Here is a 24,216-nt window from a genome sequence, read left to right on the forward strand (position 1 = left end):
CGTATTGTTTAGCCTCCATGTGTTTGTGTTTTTTCCGGTTTTTTCCCTGTAATCGATTTCTAATCTCATAACATTGTGGTCAGAAAAGATGCTTGATATGATTTCAATTTTCTTAAATTTACTGAGGCTTGATTTGTGACCCAAGATGTGATCTATCCTGCAGAATGTTCCATGCACACTTGAGAAGAAAGTGTAATCTGCTGTTTTGGGATGGAATGTCCTACAAATATCAATTAAATCTATCTGGTCTATTGTGTCATTTAAAGCTTCTGTTTCCTTATTTATTTTCATTTTGGATGATCTGTCCATTGGTGTAAGTGAGGTGTTAAAGTCCCCCACTATTACTGTGTTACTGTCAATTTCCTCTTTTATAGCTGTTAGCAGTTGCCTTATGTATTGAGATGCTCCTATGTTGGGTGCATATATATTTATAATTGTTATATCTTCTTCTTGGATTGATTCCTTGATCATTATGTAGTGTCCTGTCTTGTCTCTTGTAACATTCTTTATTTTAAAGTCTAGTTTATCTGATATGAGTATTGCTACTCCAGCTTTCTTTTGATTTCCATTTGCATGGAATATCTTTTTCCTTCCCCTCACTTTCAGTCTGTATGTGTCCCTAGGTATGAAGTGGGTCTCCTGTAGACAGCATATATATGGGTCTTGTTTTTGTATCCATTCAGGAAGCCTGTGTCTTTTGGTTGGAGCATTTAATCCATTCACGTTTAAGGTAATTATCGATATGTATGTTCCTATGACCATTTTCTTAATTGTTTTGGGTTTGTTTTTGTAGGTCCTTTTCTTCTCTTGTGTTTCCCACTTAGAAATGTTCCTTTAGCATTTGTTGTAGAGCCTGTTTGGTGGTGCTGAATTCTCTTAGCTTTTGCTTGTCTGTAAAGCTTTTGATTTCTCCATCGAATCTGAATGAAATCCTTGCCCGGTAGATTAATATTGGTTGTAGGTTTTTCCCTTTCATCACTTTAAGTATATCATGCCATTCCCTTCTGCCTTGGAGAGTTTCTGCTGAGAAATCAGCTGTTAACCTTATGGGAGTTCCCTTGTATATTATTTGTCATTTTTCCCTTGGTGCTTTCAATAATTTTTCTTTGTCTTTAATTTTTGCCAGTTTGATTACTATGTGTCTCAGCTTGTTTCTCCTTGGGTTTATCCTGTATGGGACTCTCTGCACTTCCTGGACTTGGGTGGCTATTTCCTTTCCCATGTTAGGGAATTTTTCGACTATAATCTCTTCAAATATTTTCTCGGGTCCTTTCTCTTTCTCTTCTCCTTCTGCGACCCCTATAATGTGAATGTTGTTGTGTTTAATGTTGTCCCAGATATATCTTAGGCTGTCTTCATTTCTTTTCATTCTTTTTTCTTTAGTCTGTTCCGCAGCAGTGAATTCCACCATTCTGTCTTCCAGGTCACGTATCCGTTCGTCTGCCTCAGTTATTCTGCTATTGATTCCTTCTAGTGTAGTTTTCATTTCAGTTATTGTATTGTTCATCTCTGTTTGTTTGTTCTTTAATTCTTCTAGGTCTTTGTTAAACATTTCTTCCATCTTCTCGATCTTTGCCTCCATTCTTTTTCCGAGGTCCTGGATCATCTTCACTATCATTATTCTGAATTCTTTTTCTGGAAGGTTGCCTATCTCCACTTCATTTAGTTGTTTTTCTGGGGTTTTATCTTGTTTCTTCATCTGGTATATAGCCCTCTGCCTTTTCATCTTGTCTGTCTTTCTGTGAATGTGGTTTTTGTTCCCCAGGCTGCAGGATTGTAGTTCTTCTTGCTTCTGCTGTCTGCCCTCTGGTGGATGAGGCTATTTAAGAGGCTTGTGCAGGTTTCCTGATGGGAAGGACTGGTGGTGGGTAGAGCTGACTGTTGTTCTGGTGGGCAGAGCTCAGTAAAACTATAATCTGCTTGACAGCTGATGGGTGGGGCTGGGTTCCCTCCTTGTTGGTTGTTTCTCCTGAGGCAACCCAACACAGGAGCCTACCTGGGCTCTTTGGTGGGGCTAATGGCGGACCTGGGAGAGCTAACGCCAAGGAATACTTCCCAGAACTTCTGCTACCAGTTTCCTTGACCCCACGGTGAGCCACAGACACCCTCCTCCTCTGCAGGAGACCCTCCAACACTGAACCAGGTCTGGTTCAGTCTCCTGGTTCAGGTCTGGGTCACTGCTCCTTCCCCTGGGTCCTGATGCACACACTACTTTGTGTGTGCCTTCCAAGAGTGGAGTCTCTGTTTCTCCCAGTCCTGTCGAAGTCTTGCAGTCAAATCCCACTAGCCTTCAACGTCTGTTTCTGTAGGAATTCCTCCTCCCCTTGCCGGACCCTCAGGTTGGGAAGCCTGCCGTGGGGCTCAGAACCTTCACTCCAGTGGGTGGACTTCTGTGGTATAAGTGTTCTCCAGTCTTTGAGTCACCCACCCAGCAGTTATGGGATTTGATTTTACTGTGATTGTGCCCCTCCTACCATCTCATTGTAGCTTCCCCTTTGTCTTTGGATGTTGGGTATCTTTTTTGGTGTGTTCCAATGTCTTCCTGTCGAGGATTGTCCAGCAGCTAGTTGTGATTCTGGTGTTCTCACAAGAGGGAGTGAGAGCACGTCCTTCTACTCTGCCGTCTTGGTTCAGGGCCCCAGAATGTGTTTTCAACTCTGAAAAAAAAGCTTAATTTTGCTTTTCAGTTGGAAAAAGTAGAAGTCTCTCCCATATTAAGAAATGCCAATTAATATGAGCAATAAAATTCTGTCTGCCAATGTCACAGTGCATGTATAAGAAATCGTGTCCACACATTTTATTTAGAGGTGTATGTTCAATAGTTCTCAATACTAAAAATCCATTCTTGTACAATGGCATAGTAAAAGTTTGGGCTGAAATACTTTTCACCTTTGAAGACTGCTTCATTTATTAAAACCAATTTGTGTTTATCATGTTGAGATATTTTGACTCAATTCCACAGGGAGCAAACACTAAAAACCCTTGAAACAACTTTAAACAACACTTAAAACAACTTCTGTTCTATGCGTATTTTGATTCTTTCATTCAAATCACTTCAAAAAGTAGGATGATAAAATATTCAAAATATCAGACTGTTAGGCTGAGGGCCCAGATTTTCCACACTCAGTTTCTTGTGAAAGGACAAAGGAAGATGTGAGTTCTTTTCCAGTGTGTCAGAGCACACGTGTGCCTATGTGGAGGGATGTACTCCCATCTTACTTTTGTATTTCTTTGTTTTCCTAAATCCCTGTATGTGCACAGCAGGTGAGCAGGGTGGTTACGAACCCAAGCTTCTGACGGAGATACCTGAGCAAGTTATTTAACCTCCCTGAGTCTTACTTTAGAACTTCTTTTGTAGAATTGTTATAATAAAGGACTAAGAAAAGTCCCTGATACCCGGTGAGCACTGAAATAATTTAGTGATTATTATTCCCAGTTGAAATTCATTCTAGGACAAGGGTTCACTAATGTACTCTGCACAGAACCAGATCATCAATTTATGAATATATATATTTATAAATGTATATATGTAAATATATGTGTGTGTGTGTGTATATATATATATATATACATATATATATATATTTCAAAAAGATTAAACAAAAAAGAGGATGAAAGAGGAGATCCAGGTAACTCCAGTGCCTAAATTTGTTGATTATAAACTGGCATCTTAGGAATTTAGACTGACATTTTCAGAAGAAAATGGTTCAAAATGAATTCAGCATTTACTACATGCTTGGCATTCTGCTAAGCACTTTTGTATTATAAGCGATCATATATTCCTGTTATTTCATTTTGAAATAAAGAGTTGGGGGCCTTCCAGTGTAAATAACTTTCCCAAAGTCAAATAAAAAAGAAGTAACAGAGCTGGGATGTAAAACTCAGGTTCCTACTCTTAACTATTACACTGTGTTTTTCTCTTCTTATCAGTATTCTACTGGTCCAAATCAATGATGCTCAACTGATTTATGATTTAATTTATCTGAGGAGGGATTGAGAGTGGTACTTTGTAAAAACTCCCCAAGTGATTTTAACGTACAATTAGATTTGTGAAACACTGATCTAAATAAATGCAACATCTAACATTATTTGAAATAGGGACCCGTGCAAATAAAAGAGTTAGAGCCTCAGAGATTGTTTCCTTAACAATACCATCTAATGACTAAGGTTGTACCCTCTTTTTCTGTGTCATTCGATACTCTAGTCCAATTCCTCTTCCTTGAAATTCTCCTCTCTCTTGACTTTTGTAAAATCACCTAACCACTTTTCTTCCCACTTTCAGGCTATAACTTCTCAGTCTCCTAAGCATACTTTTCTTCCACCTGTTCCATAAGTGTTACATCCCAGAACGCAGATCTTTTCATTCCCTTCATTACTTTCTCTGAAAAAGTATCTGCACTATAGCCAGGGCTTCAGTGAACATGATCTTATGTTTCTGAAATCTCTGTCTCCATCCAAGGAATTATAAATACACACATCCTACCTCATATTGTACATTTCCACTTGTCTGTCTTAGTGTAACCTCATTCTATTCCCCAATCCCCCTCTCTCCCATTCTTCCATTTTTTGCTCTATCACCCACCACAAATGGCCAAACAATGCACTATTATATTCTGGAATAGGTTGTTAGCCCATTGGGATTGTGAACCCAGTTGGGCACTCATACTGGAGTCATGTGTCTAAACATTCTTACTCTCATCTTTTTAGAAGCCTCCACAGTTCACCCAGCAGCAAAAGTTGGAAACTTAGTCATCTTGACTTCTTCCTGTCCATCCCCTTTCCATATTATCATGAGAGAAATCTAAATGCTTATAGTACAAGGCTAAAAGCAGCAGGAGAACAGGGTTCAGATTTTGTTCAATGCTTTCTCCCCAGTAACAATATCTTTGACACTTAATAGATAATTAATAAACATTTGTTGAGCAGAATAATCATTAAATTGATATTAAATATATTGTTTGACTTGAAACTGTAGTTCCAGGTTCTAAACAAGATATTTCTTAAGCTTTATTAATATAAATAAATAAATAAAAGCCTTAGCATTTACTAGGTAGTTACTACGTAAAAGATAATGTAATAGAAATACACTCATATATTAAGTTTTTAAAATGCATTATCTCACAGCAACTTGTTTTCAGATAAGAAAATTAAGACATACTTGGATTATTCAAGTCGCTCAGGATTGCAAAGCTAGTAAATGATAGCACTATGATTTGAGGTCAGGCCTCCCTGAATCCATAACCTATAATTTTTGACCACAAAAAAAAGGAGAAAACGGGTCCTCCTTTTTTATATATCTACCTACATATACAATTTTCAGAATCAGTTCTTTAAAGATGAGCAGCCCTCATTGGACTGAGCTCCTTGCTGGGAGGGGCCACATCATGTATCTTGGTCTTCCCAGTATTATCCACCTACCTGATCCATGGAAGGGAATCACCAATGAGTGGGAGGAAGTATGGAAAAGGACAGAAGAGAGAAGAGAGGTGGAGGTGACTACTTTCTGACACTTTGCTTCTGGAATTACAACTACCTATTTGTATAAGTAGCGTCAAAATGAAATATGTATGATGCTACGTTTTATAAGTATTTACACAAATGGTATTTCAATGTAGGAATGCCCAGGTAAATTAATAATCCCAAAAGATCTTACAACCTATGACAGAATATAAGACTGATACTTTATTATTTGGCCAGGGTGGTGGGTAAGAGATAAAAATAAAGTGGAAAAAATGTAAGATGAAAGGATGGAGAATGACAGGGAATTGGACACAGAGGAATGAACATATAGATACAGAAAGATAGTGAGAAACCTATAAATGTGTCCCAATCTATGTGGTTAGATGGAAATCTATAAGGTGAGACTTCAACAATGGATTTAGTAGCCTCAAAACATGCCAAACTCACATATCCAAATGAAGTTGTATGGTTTTTCTAAGGCTAAATTTTAGGGTTTTGAGTGATGTACTCTTGTTTCTATTCTCCAACTCAGTTTTCAAATTTATAACCAATGACAGGCTTTTTAAAATAAATTTCAGGAAATTGCTCAAATACAATTTGGAGTCAGAACCTGCACTTTCAACTTTACTTACCTGATGCCAGAACTGTCACTTTTAAATGCTTCAGTGAATACTCTTCACATAGAAAAAATTACATGAAGGCAAATACTATATTCTCATTTGGTAAATGGAGAAAATCAGGAATAAGTGTAGCTGACTTGGGATGAGAGCACACTTATCCAAACTTTCACGTTCATCATGTACTTACAACAGCCCATGAAAACTTCAACAATTTCATTAAATGTCATGAATTTAAAACTTATATGCTTACAGGCTAGGGGATTTTATTCAATAAGTGAGTTTCAATACCTATTGTGTGAAGACTATTTTATTAGTTTTCCTTGAAGAATAAGAAGTAATATAAGATATAGCTCCTGAACTAAAGGAATATTTTTATTCTTTTGAAGAGATAAGACATGCACATAATAAAAGCTAGAGCAATATTACCAGTGCCAGGGTCTTCTTTTCAGTAGATATGGTTCTTTGGGTACAAGAATGGAGACTTTTCTGGCTCAGAGAATATTAGGAGGTTGTACTGATGTTGATCTCAGGGGCTGAGTTATCAAAGAATGGACATCTGTGAGTCAGAAACAACTCCTTTATCCAAGGATATTTTACAATCCCTTTTGAATTATAGTCTTCCAATTTTAATATCAGCCAGAGGGAAGAGCCATATAACCTTTATAAATTTTGTAGACTTCTTTATCTTGGTCAGTCTTTTATCTTCCCCTGAGTTCTCCACATCTTACATATTCATATCTGCAACATCAACATCTCAACAAATATACCACAAAATATGCAGAATTCACATCACCAACTAAAGCAGTGATTCCTGACTTTACTTGAACACAGAAATCAACTGGGGTGCAGTTTACTGGGGTTACCATTAACCTATTAGCTACTGCTGTGTAACAATATTACCACAAATTTAGCAGCTTAAAATAACACACATTTGCCATCTCACTGTTTCTGTCAGTCAGGAATCCAAGCACAACTTAGCTGGGTAATCTGCTTTAGGGTCTCTTAAAAGCTGGCAATCAAGGTGTTAGCTTTGGCTGACATCTCATTTGAGGCTTACCTGGGAAAATACTTGCTTCTAAGCTTATGTAGTTGTTGGCAGGACTCAGTTCCTTACTGGCTGTTGATCAGAGCCCAGCCTTAGTTCCTTGCCACATGGTCTTCTCCATCTGGCAACTTATTTCATCAAAGCCAACAAAGGAGAGAGTCTATAGAGTCTGCTAGCAAGACAGAAGTTATAACTTACGTAACATAATCATGGAGGTGACAGTCCATCACATTTGCCATATTCTGTTGGTTAAAAGCAAGACTTAGGTCCCATCTACGCTCAGAGAGGAAAGACTACACAAAGCTGTAACTACCAGGAGGCAGGGATAATTGGGGGGCTATCCAAGACTTGTCTGCCAAGCCTATTGAATCAAAATGCCCTTTCTTGAGCTCTATGTTTTGTAACTTATACCTAGTCCCCAGGTAATTCTTATGATTAGGCAGATTTGAGAAACAATGAAGTTGGGAAAAGGTGAAAGCCAAAGCAAAATAGATGCAAGTTTTCAGCATTGATCTGAATTTAAGACAAATGGACTTCTGGGTGTTGGAGTTTGTGGCATTGCTTAATCCTACAGAATCACACGGAAAAAATATCCAATTCACTGTCTATAATGCATCCCCCAAACCCAGGCATAATTCTGTAAATCACTATGGGATTAAGTGAAAATGATACAAAATCGTATAAATACTCTTATACTTTATTGAAGTGGGTTACAAAGTGTACAGAAAGGAGAGCTCACTATAGAGGAACGTTTCATATGTTAGATGTAGCTTAAACTAGACCTGGATGGCCAGGTAGGAGTTGGATGGAGAAAGTAAGGAAAGGTGGAGAGGTGTGAGGAGTAAGAGGGAAGTAGGAATAAGGATAGTATGGAAATCAGTCCTCGTGGAGTAAGAGTTGTGCTGAGATGTAGGTAATACGCATGGTTATTTTGGAAGGCAAGTGAATCTGAGTCAAAGAACCTGTGACATGACCACTGAAATATCTATGCATGAAGGTCCCCAGTCCGGATGGGACAAGCGAGACTCAAAAGGAAACACTAGGGGAATCAAAGGAAGACAATTGTTTTTAAAAAGTATTATTTACAAAGAATGTATTCAATGCATAAGAATAGACCTAGGGACATTTGCGGCGTATCTGATGCAGATACCATTGCAGAAATTTGATAGAAATAGAGGCTGACACCACATTCATGTAGCAAAGACACCTGCAGTGAGTTATTTTACAGTTTATATTACACTATCATCTGATATAATATGTAGTGTAATATAAAGTAATGAATTAATGCTTTTAAATAAAAGCTAGCTTAAATATTAGCTAAATATAATGTTAGAATATGAATATTTTACAAGGATACCTGGATCTGTTTGGGTGCATATTAGACTATCACCACTGAATACACTACAATTATTCATCCCTTAACACAGAGGATGAATGATACTATAAAATGATGGATTTTCTAATATTTGAGATACTAACTAGATATCCTACAGTTATCCAGAAATACTTGTTCTTTCTTTCTTTGTTTATTTTTGCCTAGGTGTGATGGATGGGGGGGAAATAGTGTTGGATTTTTGGTATGGTAGTAGAGGATGTTATCCTAGCCCTTTTATCACTTAGCTTGGGTCATGCTCAGCTTCATCATCTATGAAAAGACAGCAACAGTACCCCTGCCAGCCTCACAGAGTTATTACAGTAATCAAATATGATCATTCATTTTTATAACACTTTAAAAATATAGGGCATTTTATACTTTTCAATGTATTTTCATTATTTAAACACTAGCCAAAATAAACATTACTTATCTTCATTACTGGATACAGTGAAAATGATACAGACTTGTTATCTGTCTTTTATGTTTTTCATCATGCTTATATATTAGCACAAACCAATAATCAGGATTTATAGGCAGCAGAAACCTCGCATTTTTTAAATATGGCAGATATTTTTATTTCTAATGGCTTATTCCATTTTTAGATTTTGTACATTGAAGCAATTCTTTTTCTAAGCTTTGCAATACAAAAAGAAATCATTACTTGCCAAACTGAATACTGCACTTTATAGATTGTGGACATATGATAATCCTTGAAAATTGTACTTGGGACACATGGATGTTTGGAAGCAGAAGTATAGCATGTAGTCAGTACAGTAATCAAAGTTGTGTTCATTTATTCATGCAGCTTACATCTTGTTTTATACCTTGGACAAGAACATTCCAATTGATGACTGGGTTATGGAAACAATCAGTGGTGATCGGCTTACACATCAAATCATGGATCTCAACCTTGACACTATGTATTACTTTCGAATTCAAGCACGGAATGTGAAAGGAGTGGGGCCCCTCTCTGATCCCATCCTTTTCAGGACTCTGAAAGGTTTGAACCATTTCCTGTCATTTCGGGGTTTTTTCTTATGGAGTTGTTATAAAATAGTTTTGGAGTCTGTGTTAGGAATTGCTTTAAACCATCTCTGTTGTCACGTGACTACAGTGGACATTCAAAAGAAATTAAAATGCAAATTAAAACCAGAATGAGATATCACCTCAAGCCTGTTAGAATGGACATCATCCAAAAGACAAGAGACAACAAATGCTGGCTTAGCTGTGGAGAAAAGGGAACCCTCGTCCACAGTTTGGGGAATGTAAGTTGGTGCAGCCACTATGGAAAACAGTATGGAGGTTCCTCAGAAAATTAAAAATAGAAATATCATATGATCTAGCAATTCCACTTCTGAGAATGTATCCAAAGGAAACAAAAACACTAACCCTATAAGATATCTGCATCCCAATGTTCAGAGCAGTATTATGTTCAACAACCAAGACATGGAAAAAGCGTAAATGTCCATAGATGGATAAAGAAGTTGTGATATATGTATATATATTCCATTATATATATATAATAATGTTATATATAATTATATGTACATAATGGAATATTATTCAGCCATAAAAAAAACAGGGAAATCCTACCATTTGTGACAATATGGATGGACCTTGACGGTGTTATGCTAGGTGAAATAAGTCAGAGAGAGAAAGACAAATACTATATGATCTCACTTATATATGGGATATAAACAAACAGATAAACACCAAACTCATAGAAAAAGATCAGATTTACGGTTACCAAAGGTAGGAGGTGATGAGAGGTGGAATTCGAGGAAGGTAATCAAAAGGTACAAATGTTCAATTATAAGATAAATAAGTACTAGGGATGTAATAAACACATGATAACTGTAGTTAACACTGCTGAATGATATACAGGAAAGTTGTTAAGAGAGTAGATCCCAAGAGTTATCATGAAGAAAAATTTTTCCTTTCTTTTTACTGTACCTATATGAGATGACAGATGTTAACTAAAGCTGTTGTGGTCATCATTTCCAAATATATGTAAATCAAATCATCATGCTGTATGTCTTAAACTTGTACAGTGATGTACGTCAATTATTTCTTAAATAATTGGAAAAAAATTGGAAGCTGGAAAAAAAAAAGATAAAATTAATTAATTAATTAAAAGTTATCTTTTTATGATGAAAGCCAGCATGTCAAAGAAAGATACATTATTACATTTTCTGCCATCGGCACAAAGCGGACATATTTAACTTGACTTTTTTTCATTTACAACCCTTCTGAAATTTTGTACTGATTTCATGTATATGGGCTCTATTCAAAATATAATGAAACACTTTAGCCTTTTTATGTAAGGGAATAAAAATTAAAAAGCATTGTATTATGTGGATGGCATACTATTGCCAACTTTAAATATTTCCTTTCAGGAACTATTGTCCTTATATATTAAAAGAAATTTTGATATGGCAAGAAAGAAAATCTCAAACAAAATTAATTTTCTTTTTTTAAGGACACAGGGTAGCAACATGAAAAAAATACCTTGTGGTATGATTACTAGAAGAAAACTTTACATGCTTGCAAGTGTAAAAATTACTGCTGGTAACTACCTCATAATGATCTGCATATAAGTCCTTTTCATTTTAGAACACAGTATTATTTTTCTGGAGGATGAATGATTTCAAGAGCCTCTATTATTTAGCAGTTGAAAATAATTCAAATGTTCTATAGCTGATATTTAAAGATATATATTTAACGTCTGATGTGTGTTATTTTAAAGGATACTTGGCTCTTAAATATGTTACCACATTATGCCCACATATCTGGCCAAAAACTTAATAAAACATGATGGCAAACAACCAAAAAATTAGAAACATGTATCTGATCGACATTTTTACCCATTTGCTTGGACATACTAAAGAAGAGGCTTAGAATAACTAGATAGTCTATTTCTCAATTCTCCTAGGAAAAGTATGCTAATAAATAGAAGACTTTTGAATTCTGGTGACTGAGCTATTCAAAAGCTAGATTTGGTAACAGTTAATCCGAAAGTTTGCCAAGAATGCACAAAAAAAGCATTCAGCCTCAACCTGCATGACAGCCCTTAACGACAGAGTAGAAGCGGCGGGGGAGGCAGGAGAAAAGTGAGCCAATCTTCATCTATCCAGGTTTTTAGGACTTCATGTCTAAATCAGGTTTCACTCCAAATGAGCAATTGAAAGGAAACTGGTTATTCATTTTGTGAGAGCATGAAATGTAACTAGGTAGTGTTTCACAAATGCTTCATCTTTATCTATAGACAAGTTGTGAACAATTCAAGACTTTTATTCACAAGGTTTAAAATCAAACCATTTAGATTAAACTTTACATTTTATTATTTTACCCTATTCATGTGAGAATTGGTAAAATTTTCTTGTTGAAAAATTTAAAATGAATACAAGAAAATAGCTTCCCTAACTTGCTAAAATATACGGGTGATAATTACTTGGTAATGACATGCACTTTTTTTTTTACTGTAAATTGTATCATTAATTAAACTTGCATGATGATCATTTTGAGTTTATGTTTAGAGGAAAGTTACAAATAACATATTTAGAACACATTTATACAGCAAAACAATTATTTTCCATTTCTTTCTATGACTAATTTAATCAAAATAATCACATTAACCGAATTCCTTATCAATTTTTTTGCAATAGGGCATTGGCCTTGATATGAGAACTCGCTAACAAAACTGTTGATTTGAAATGTCAGCTTTCTTGATGGAAACTACCAAAATCTAATAATATTTCTCTTTCCCCACAGTGGAACACCCTGACAAAATGGCTAATGACCAAGGTATGGTGGTTTAATCTGTCATTTTTCCCTCCCTGAATCAATCTTATCTGTTAGAAATGTCAGTCATTATTTTCTATTCCTCTTTTCACCTGGGCCATACACCTGATGAAGCAGACACCAGTGTGATAATTAATCTTATTAGTGAAGTTCTGCTGGGCTGAGGTTTCGGCTCTGATAGGGAGGATGTAAATTTTCTTGAGAGGAAATTGTTTTGTCTCCATTCTGAAGGACCAATTAAAATGTCAAGCTTCTTTGTATGAAATAAATTTTTAGTCTCTGTCTGCACTTCTGAATAATTCACGTTAAGTATAATTAAGCTCAGCATAATTTTCAAGCTGCTCTTGCACCCTTTCATGAGCTCTGGATTAAAGTTCTATAGCTCGACAGAGAAAACTCATAAATCATGTGTGCTTTTCCTCTACAATGAGCTTCTTATAATACATAAAAACAAAGTTAGGTCAACTTTTTTTTAGGGCATTACTTTTGTTCATTTTGAAGCCAGAAAGCTTTCATTTCGTGAATCAGGTACCAGTTTGGCTTGCAGCATTTTATCCACCTTCCATTCATTTGCTAAAAGCCGATTTGTGTAGAGTAACAGGGGTGGTTTTACACAAAGGAAAATGGAGGTAAATCAGAGTTATCCATCAACTCTCAGGTAGATAGGAATTTATTACCATGATTTGTAGACTGATCTATTAGGATTCCATTCTTTTTCCACTGAGGATAATTAGTAGAATGCTAAAGGAGAAAAAGAACAGTTTATGAGTTTTATTTTTTCAGGATGTTATATTCTTCAAAGAAGGGAGTGTTTGGAAATGCTGATTATAGTCAGTGTCATGAGTATTGGTTCAGAGTCCACAGCTTGTATAGTTGTGTCCTGCTTTGGGCACCTGTCAACAGAACCTCCTTGTCAGCATCATGTCTCATAAGGCATCCTGTTGTAGATTTCAGGAAAACATGCTTTTCAACAAGAATACTTTCCAACTATTGACAAATACTAAGCATCTGAATGTTAAGTTACGCTAGCAGTAGCAGGTTGTCTACATGAGTAGTATTATCTTTAATGATCCTGTGTTCAAGTTTATTTCTGGGTCCACATACCATCCCTCTGCTTAAGAGAACATGGCTAGGGCTTCACACAGGGAGTAATAGAAATGATACAATACACAGAAATGTCCACCCAGGGTTCATGTTTCCATTAACCACCTAGCTATTCCTGCTTGCTTATACTTAAAATATTTTCATAAGGCTAATATCTACTGAACAGTAATATTTGTAAAACTACTAATGATAAATAATTGGCAGTTAGTGTGTATTCACTTAGGTAAATTAAATATTAGTGCTAGACAAATTCAAGCTGGAATAGTTAATTAGCAGAATGTATTATTTCAGTTCAAAAATAATTAAAAGAACATCACATAGTTTCCTTAACTGAAGTGAATTTGGAATTTCCACAGGCAGGTAACTCCCAATTTTTGAAATTATATTTAGAAAAAGTATGCATAGAGAGAAAGAAACCACACAAACATTTTTTTTATGTAACTGAACCAGATAAAAAGTTACATTATTAGTCGTTTGGGTGACAACATGCCCAAGCTTCTCAATAAGTGGGTTTCCAGTTGTTTCTGGATTCCTTTTAACTGTTTTTTGCTATTACTTTTTAAGTTAACTGTTTTGCTTAATAATATTTTCAGCTACCAAGAAATATATTTTGTACAGTCTCTACGGTCACACACTCTCCATGGATTTTACTCAGATTTTCATATTGACAGTGAAATCAGATCAATTACTGGGAACAAAAGGAATTCCCAAGAATTATTGCCAGTGCCTGAGTGTGTTAATATATTTGGGAAATTGTTCTTTTTCTTCATCTAATATTACTTAAAAAGATTCTGTCACATATTCTACTACTCGGTCCCATATTCAATCACCACTGGTATACAGTTGGTCAAATTGATAGGTTCTAAGTTTTACATCAAACTCAATTTACTTGTAAAATTAAGATGGATTGACAACATGTAATTTAGTGATTATAGGTAAGATCTTTACATTTTTACAAGAAAACATATAAAATTTGTTGGCAGTTAAAAACTCTTTGTAAACAAAATCAGTCATCTGAGTTGATGACCAAGTGCACAAAAAATAACCCAGTTTAAAGATCTCTCTAAGAATGGTGAAAATAATAGGAAAAAGCTGCTCTGAATGTTCCCGCTCTCAGCACATAGCAAATCAGTGGAATATGCATTATTGTGCTTGCTGTTAGACCAATTTGCCCCCTTCCCACGCAGAATGGTCCCACTGTTACATTTATGGCAAGCACTGAATTTCTGTTGAGAGAAAATTTGCTCAGAGAGAAAATTTAGCACCCTGGGTCAGAGTTAACCTTGCAAAGATGAATCCTAAATAGAAAAGCAGGAGATCGAGTTTGACTTATATGAGAGGAAGTGAGAAAAGTTTTGATTGTTTTTAAAAAGTATCTCTGTGAAAAAAAAAAAAAAAAGTATCTCTGTGGTCTCTTGTCACAATTACTTTTCGTTGGAATCTAATATCTGCCCTGAAGAACATAAATGTGAAAACAAAAAGTCAATTATATTTGAATCACATGTGATTTGGGTTAAATATTTTCTTCTGAGTAATAGTAGTACTAGTATGAAAATAATAGATGATTTATATAGGACTCCTTTTCCCCTTTACGTAAGTGTAAATTGATTATATCTAGCATTTGCTTATCTCTTGTTCCACATCTTAATTATTTCTCTAGTCTCTTGTAGGCACAAGTGGCCAATAAGTTTTAAAGTAATCATGGGAGTTTAGATATTAACCACAGATTTACTCTTTTGGAGGGTCAGGCAAGGTAGGGAAATTGTATGGGTTATGTGAAGTGAGTGGAAAAGATAGAGAAATCCTCTGCTTTAGACAATTTTCCCTTTTTATTTTCCATATTTGGTAAAAACCCTGTCAATCTGTCTGTGTCTGAGTGGGAGTGTGTAATGGTAGAATTAATCCTCATGGAGCTCTCACCATCAGTCACTGTTCTAAGAACTTAACTTGTGTTAACTCATTTAATCCTCACAACAATACTGTGAAAGAGTTGCTATTATTGTCTCTGTTTTAGTGATACAGAAGCTGAAGCTCAGAGAGTTTAAGCGATTTGCCTGTAGACACACAGCTAGGAAGTAACAAGGCCATGATTCAAACCCAGACAACCATCTTGCAAAACCCGTTTTGAACCACCAAGTGTCTCCATCACTATATGCTACGTATATACATACACAACCACACACACACAATTTTGACATATATCTATAAAGTTTCTGTATCTAAAGTGGGTGTATATTTTCCCAATATCAAACTTTCTTTCCCCAACTCTGTGAATATTCTAGAGAACAAAGCAAACAGCTCTCAATCTGGGGTCATGTTATAAGTGGGAAGCCACAGCACTGAATATATGATACTGACAGTTCTTTATCTCAGGAAACATGAGGATGGTGCTAACTCCACTGTCTTGGTCAGCTCGGGCTGCCAAGACAAAATATCATAGACTAGGTGCATTAAGTAACACATTTATTTTCTCATAGTTCTGGAGGCTAGAAGTCTCAGATCAAGGTCTGGCAGGGTGGGTTTCTGGTGAGGGCTCTCTTCCTGGCTTGCAGACAGCTGCCTTCTTGCTGTGTCCTCACATAGTGGAGAGAGTATGAGCTCACTCATGTCTCTTCTTATAAGGACACTAATCCTATTGGATCAGAGCCCCACCCTTATGACCTCATTTAACCTCAGTTACTTCTATAAAGGCCCATATCTCCAAATACAGTCACACTGGGTGTTAAGAATTCAACATATGAATTTGGGGGTGGGAGAGGACATAATTCAGTTCATAGCATCCACTTTCAAGAATCAAGCTGTTCTTTCACTCTTTTACTGATTATCTTTCTAGATTGTCAAATGAGGAAGCAGAAGGTAATGTTTTACAAAAGGTCACTCAAATATAGTGGCAGGCAGAGTTGGAATTCAAACATGTTTATCTCTGACTCCCAGAGTATATAGTCTTTCCTTTGTAGACTGTTTCTATACTTACAAAATAAGTGGCTTTTTGTTTTTTGACAATCAGCTTAAACCTTTTAGAGTTTCTCACAGAAGCATTTATAAAAGCTTCTTGTTTTGGGGTCACAATGGAGGTTAGCAGTAACTATAAACTATGACCAATTCTTGAAAGTGATGATTAGATCACATTTTTAATCTTAAAGGATTGTCTTTGCATCCTTAGATTCCATTTAACCCCAAAATGTTGTTCTCCACTTTGAGGTGTCTATAATGTAAAAACTGGTAATTCTTAGCATGAACACAAATGTTTTCAACTTCATGTATGTTTCCATGCCTACCCAACGGGGCAATAGATTAGGTGCTGTGACCATGACATAGTACCATAAAGAGGGCAGGAATCTTCATGAAATGATCTATATCATTGATGATATGAATCATGAAGAAAATGCTTGCTTCAAGCACTATCAAGTATCTTTAATTCTCCATGGCCTACAGAGGGGTGATCTAAAGCAGGAGGCCTGGAAAAGAGGCATAAATTCACAGACCAGTTTTTAGATCCAGATGAAGGCAGCCTGCTGAGAACGGCCCTCCCACCACGGAGAGAGAATTACTCTCCTCTGAATCATGGTAATGGCTGGTAATGCTCTGGGCTTTCCCGTCAGCATCATTCAGTGTGTGCCGGAAGAGAACCAGAACGGAATCAGATGCCCAATATTCTAGCACCATGCTGTCACTCTGAGCACCTGTGTGGCTTTGGGCATGTGACTGAACTCTTCTCAGCATCCTCACCTGTAAACTGATGACTTTCGCCCAAATTATCTTTGATTTCTTTTAAGTTTTCAGATGATCAAATTTTAGGATTGGTATTAAAATTTTAAAAAACCTAAGCACGGCACGGCATCTTCGTGTAGGGTAGCACTTCACATTTCAGCACTCCCACTGTGCATCCATCACTCTTCTGTGCACTGTGCATGTTCTATCATATTTAGTTCTGACAACATCCTTACAGATGCAGAAAATAAAACGCCAAGAGGTTAAATCTTGCCCAAACGCTCACAGCATGTAAGTGGTTAGGCTGAGATATATACCCAGGCTAACTAACTTGAGAATCTCTGCTCATGCCAATGTATAATTTCTGGAAATGCACTGAGTTAATCGACTCCTACTTTGTTATCAAGATAATGAAACTTATACATCCTCCCCATAAATTCACCCAGTTTAAAGGTCTTTGTCTTTCCTCAATAGGGTATGCAGGCCAAGTGCTTAACACTACACCTGCCATTTTACACCTCAGCAGATTTAATCTCATGAATAAACAGAATGTTAATTGTTTCCAATTTCAGGGAAATAGGGTTTTCAAGGCAGTCTAGTCAAGCTTGGAATTTAGTTCATGCAATCCAGAGTTTGCAGGGTTTGGATTACAGCAGCCAGGCTGCTGTTTGAAAAATTGAAACCTTTAGCACCATTTGATGGGAGTCATTTAATTGAAAATGAAACCTCTTTTTAGACTATTATCATGTGTAATTTCAACTTACTTTATTATTCAGCTGTTTGCTACAGTCCCTTGAAAAAGCTATTCTCACATGTTTTGCTCAGCTCCAGAATTTTGCAATTCTGGAAATTATGACTATGGTGAGAAAGTAGAGGCAAAAAAAACAAGTAATGTGCTTTTGATAAAATGTTAAGATGCTTATCCTGTCCCCAGCAAGCAGTTCAAGAAGCTGCCTAGTCAACCTCTCAGGAGTGTTTATGTTTTAATAGGTAACTTTGAAAGAAAGAAAAAAAAAGGACTCAGTGCTCACAGAAGTTGACATGATTCATCGTATAATTTTAATCTTCTCAGACCTAAAAGATAGACATTTTCATTAATACAAAAAGATTTCTTTCTCTCTCTCTTTTTTTTTTTTGGCCGCGTGGCATGTGGGATCTTAGTTCCCTGACCAAGGATCAAACCCATGCCCCAGCACTGGAATCGTGGAGTCTTAACCACTGGACCACCAGGGGAGTCCCAAAATGATTTCTTAGACAAGTTCTTATTGTAAGGCCCACCATGTTGCTGAATGTCCTTCTTTGCTGTAGACATCAGCCAAATATCAAGTTCCTAGCTTTATTTTCTGCCCACTTCTATCAGTCCTGGATTCTGCCTCCTTAATTTTCTTTCTGAAACGTAGATGGTTCACTGTTTGTCACGGAATGAAGTCAGTTCTTTGACCTCAAGGTCCTGGCTGTCTGACCCCAAATTCCCCCTTCTAGCCTCACGGCCAGTTTATCCCTTCACATTTGTCACAGTCTATTAGCAAAGATCCACAAATCACTCTTGGAAAAGTGTTTTTTTAGAACTCCATGCTCTAACTGGTACCGTTCTGTTAGTCTTAGCAGTACATTCTCCCTTTCTTTACTGAGAGAGGTCCTCATCTTTTAAGACTCCTCTCAGTTGTCTTTTGTCCAAGAAGCCTTACTTACCTTTCTGGTCTTTTATTCTTCTGTGTGTCCATAACACCCAATTTAGTCCTTGCTATGTTGTCTGTTTCTTATAGTTTTCCATTTTGATTCCCAACCTCTTGGCCAGGTTGTAAATTCTTTGATGGCAAAGGGCCGGTCTCATTGACATTGTCATCCCTGCCTCCAAGCACCCCCAATCTCTAATTGTGAATCTCTCATATTATAGTTGCCAGATAAGTATTTGTTGAATTGAATTATGACACAAATCTTTAGGAAACAGTCACAGAGTAATCTGGAAAGACAGACTTTACCATCTAATCCAGAGTATAGTTTGGAGAACCCCAAAGTAATAGTACTCATGGCTGTGGATACTGTACAGTCAGTCCTCCCTACCTGCCTGTTCCAAACCTGCAGATTCAACCAATGTTGGATCCTGTACTATGTCTATGATCTATGAGATTTGAGCATCTGCAGATTTTGGCATCCGAGGCAAGTCCTGGACCCAATCCCTGCAGGTACTGAGGGACGACTGTATATGTGATTGATCTTGGGGGAGATGAAAAAGATGCAAAAATATTTTTCCAATAGGGAAAATGTATCTTTAATATTCATCAATTAAAGCTAAACAGAAAGACACCAAGTTCTCTGTGATTCAGGAAATGGTGGTCACATTTGCAGATGATTCTGACCCGCTGTGCCCTTTTCTTTACCACCACCCTTCCTGTCATTTCTTGTTAGCAGAAAATTTATACACTTGCCTTTCACCAGCTGCTTGTAATTCTGAGTATGTAAAGGAGAGAATGAAAACTAATGGGTGCAAATGAGATTCCAAATGTGCAGTATGGGTTTTTGAGATTCCAAATGTGCAGTATGAAAAGAGTTGGACTCATTTTTGACCACTCCTTTATAACTATTTACCTAGCACTGTGTTGGGTGTGGTGAAACATAAGAAAGAAGTCCAGTTCCATGGGTTCATTTTCAAGGACATGCAATATAGTTAGGATATAAAGACTCCCAGCCCAACATGAAAAGTATGAAATGCTAAAGCTGGTGGTACCGTCTGAGTATGGATGTTATAGGGTTTTAGATGGGAATCATTGTGAGTAGCAGCAGAAAAGACTTCTTAAAACACAAGACTGGACTTTAAATATGTGACTAGAACTTGAGTGAGCACAAATGACTACAGAGGGAAAGATTACTTGAACTTTTATTTAGAAAAATCCTACAATGGGAAAATCAAGAAGCCAAGAAGCTGCTCAATTAGTGAGGATTGCAGGATGTGTTCAGGGCATAATTAGGACACCACTGTGCAGAGAAGTACACTACGGTTAAGACATAAATTGGTAACTGGGTTTTGCTTTTTCTCTCTGCTTCAACACAGTAGTTCTTAGGCTTTTTTACTTTTCAGTACATTGAGTACCTACTGTTACACTGGCTATGAAGACCAGCAGTGCTCCCCTGGATCCAGAGCCCTGCAAACCACATTCATTTTTGGCTGCCAACGCTGATCACGTCTTGCTTGCAGGGAGGAGGAGTCATGAGAGTGTGGGTCAGGGAGAGGAAAGAAAAATCTGGAATAGGAATAAGGCTTCAATATCCATCATCTTCAAAGAGTTTTCCTAGCTTTATTTGTCGACTTCTGTTACGCCTCTTCTGAAGGGTCACCTTCATTTGTCCCAGTGCTCTGAATGGTGACAAACAGAACTGTTTTGTTTCTTTCCAAAGTCTGTTGTGTTCTGTGTGCCCTATTGAGAGTGGAGCCACCACCTCAAGTCACACCCACACCACTAAACCCTCACACTACCATAAACTCTTGGAGGTGCTCTAATTTCTGTCCAACTCACTCCGCATTCGTCTTTCATTTATTAATTTGCCTGCTAAGGATAAAATCATCATCATCAGAGTCAGGCAGATTCAGCCACTTAAAATGAGTATATTAATTAGTCTTTCTGAGCCACAGTTTACTCATCTATAAAATGGAACTAATAATGTCTACGTCATGGATTCATAATTAATATTATTCTCACCCTATTTATTACAATGGTCTCTCCTAATTAATTTTTTCTTCACACTCAGCTAGAATAATATTCCTAAATGCATATTTAATTGGGTCACTTTTCTGCTTAAAATACCTTCAGTGGATCTCTGTCCCCAATAAGAAAAACTCCAGACACTTTGAGAGCGCATATAAGCAGTTTTATTATTTCATCTCTGCCTATTTTTTCTAAGCTTATCCAGTTCATTCTTTTCTACCTGATACCTTTCCACTCATCCTTTAATTCTCAACTCAGATATCACCCCTGAAATACCTTCCATCATTTTTCTAGGTAGAAGTAGTCAATCGTTCTGTTTTTCCATTGTGTCACCTACTTATAATTTTTTAACTTTTGGATATTCCAGTGTACTATTATTACTCACTTAACATTTTCCCCTCACTAAATTATGAGCCTCTGCAATAGTCATTTTATATCCTTAATTCTTAGAACAGTGGGTGGTCCACTCAACACATTTGTTGACTAGATGGATGGAGCATGGACAGACATATGAATGAAGAAATTTTGTGCTCCAACAGTGTTATTATTTACACATACTAGCAGTGCAGCCATCAGGATGCTCACATTCTAGTGTTTTCATACTATAGTTGCAACTTCCCAACATGCAGTCACTTGAAGAAGAAAAGAGCATTCATGCTCTTCTGTTACTTCTCCATGTACTACTTGGCAACTTCGCTGAAACACAAACATACCTCACACTGCTTTTGGGATAAGCTTGTGGGCCATCCAGGTGGGGCAGGCTTTCATGGGTCATCAGTAGCCTTTGAGAACAGTTCTCCTTTATAATGCACACAAGCCTGTCTCATCCTCCATGTTGCATCTGGTAAATGAACTGGCTCTTGAGAAGACCTAGTCATCCAGGAAAGTGTCCACGTTTAGAGAAACAGGATGCTTTTTAGATTTTCATAAAGACTGCGCTGCATCTAAAAGTGATTTCTTAGAGCCATAGGCTGGCCATTATTCCAGATACACTACAAGAAAGAATGCATTCAAGGAGATTCTTGTGAGCGGAGACAGTTCAGAGACCATCCTGCTTCAAGATATCAGTAATATTATTAAGTCATCTTTGTTTTTTATTCTCTTAACGATTCAATTTTAACAGAAGTTTCACTCTAAACTTATGTGAATAGTAATTGCAATAACTAATAAACTTATTTAGCTTTTCACATGTGGAAGCTTAGGACATGTGAGATCAGAAGCAGTTGACAAGTTTTCGTTTGCAACCAGATAAATGGACACAGGCTAATTGTAGTTAAAGTCCTATGGATAAGAATGTATGGGCTCCCCTCACCTGAAATCTTTAATGAGGCCAACTTCTTTCCTGTGAGCAGAAGATCTTGTTGATCTGGACAGGTAATTTGGTCTCCTGGTGTTTGCCTTTTGAGTCCATTGTCCCTTGCAAGATGTTGAAAATGAGTAGTGGTAGAATTCATAAGACTAACCAATGTGATTCTGAAGTATTTCATAATACATACACATGTGTATATATGTATTTCATATATATATATATATATATATATATATATATATATATATATATGTTTTTTTCTTCTCTTTTCTTTGGCTGACCTTTGCCATCATGCTCAAAAATCCAGATACCAGTTGGTCTGGCCTAGTGCTGCTTTTATTTTGGTGCTTGCAAAAGAAGAAGAGGGAAATGTTTGTAAACTTTTTCTCTACTTTAGAACATCACTCAGGCAACTTTCTTTACCCATCATTTGCCACATTCTGCAAAAGATTACACATATGCCTCAGGAAATCAGGACCCAGAATCAAACTGTGATGTCAACCAAGAGCCAGGAATTACGGGTTTATTTGTTAAATTGTTCATGTCTAGGATAAATATAATTTCCATTTTGTACAGGAGTGTCCTAATTGATACCTGGGTCCAGGCAAAATTGATAATAGCACCTTCTCTCACTCTTAAAGTGCCTTGGTTTTCATAATAGCTACACGGTCACTGTTCATAACATTCGTATGTGAAATTGTAATCTTATATTTTAGATTGCTTTCTGAGGATTCTTAGAAAATGAATTTACTTCTCCTCATAGTCTACTCTATTTATATTTTACGGCAGAAAGGCGGAAATTGGAACTCCCAAAGAACTGCCTCTCGTGGTCAAGGAAAAGATGGACAATGGGATATTTGGTTCTCTTGCACTGTGTCTGACTCAGAGTAGGTCACCAAATGCATTCCCCAAAATTATTGCTCATAGACTTGACACAGTATTTGTTGAGCATCAGGCCTCAGTATATGGCAGGCATGTTAGCTGCCCTTACATATGAAGTAGTAACATTGTACTTTCTTTTAATCAATGAATTTTCATTCATGTTAACTTGAAAACAATGTGTTGAACCTGAGGAGAGGGTGAGAAGAGCTCATGAGTTTTTTCTATTAATATATGTTTGAAATATCCTAGGCATAGGTTATGATTTTGCTTTCTGGTTTTTAGATACCCTGATGCCTTTGTTCAAAGTCAGCAGTATTAACTGTATGGTGAATCGCTCTCTTAGCCACATTTTTCAGCCTCTGAAGAATCATCTGCTTTAAATATGTCTCAATATGATCTGTGTATTGGACAGTAAAACTGTATCCATGTGGCATCAATGATCAATGCATTATCTTTACCCACTGGTATACAAGACATAAAATCAATGCACTTTCCTTCATTATCACCGGAATTATTTTCAGAGAACCAATTCTAAGATCAAGAAGATATCTCAGTGCTCTGCATCCTTGGGAGGATATATATTGAATGTTTGTTAGACAACCAATCTGTCTGTTTGATTTAGATTATGGTCCATATGTTGGGGTTGATTGTGTGGGTGCCATTTTGAAGGACCCTCTGTTAGCCCCATTCAGGGAGGATGGATTAAAAATAGATTAGAACTACCACGCTCAGCTTTCTCCATGTCCTCTGCAGATTAATTTTCCATTCACTCCTCCCTGAACTCATAAACATCCACTCAGAAAAACCACTCTAGAACTGAAATTCCAACTGAATTAATCTTTTCTAGGTGCTAAAAATTTTTTATCATGGGGAATATTCTTCATCTGCCCATGTGTGCTAAAAGTAGGAGTTTAATGTAAGCATTATACTGTTTAATTTTACACATGCACACACCACAATAAAAAAATACGGAAGCAATATTTTAAGTGATAATGTAAGAACAAGAACGTAGAGATTAGTGTGTATAATAGTAGTAACTTCAAATGTGTTTACATTATTAACACATTACCAAGTACTCTAATTCAGTTTAGTCACTTATCAAGTATTGAGAACAGAGTATAAATGTCACTTTGGTAAGCAGCAAGAAATATAATAATAAACACACTTCCTAAAGGAATTCATATTACCTCTGCCCATTTTCCCCT

At 36.7% G+C, this 24,216-nt stretch overlaps 1 protein-coding gene across 1 annotated transcript in view; it reads left to right on the forward strand.

The window, feature by feature from the left end:
• The window catches only part of DCC (DCC netrin 1 receptor), a 946,816-nt gene that overhangs the window by 818,402 nt on the left and 104,198 nt on the right, over positions 1–24,216 (forward strand). Inside the window, exons 21-22 of the mRNA XM_068562459.1 lie at positions 9,306–9,500; positions 12,272–12,304. Of these exons, the coding sequence (XP_068418560.1) occupies positions 9,306–9,500; positions 12,272–12,304 (228 nt within the window). The remainder of the gene's footprint in view (positions 1–9,305; positions 9,501–12,271; positions 12,305–24,216) is intronic.

Source organism: Eschrichtius robustus, chromosome 14 (assembly GCF_028021215.1).
Source record: "Eschrichtius robustus isolate mEscRob2 chromosome 14, mEscRob2.pri, whole genome shotgun sequence".
Lineage (NCBI taxonomy): Eukaryota > Metazoa > Chordata > Mammalia > Artiodactyla > Eschrichtiidae > Eschrichtius > Eschrichtius robustus.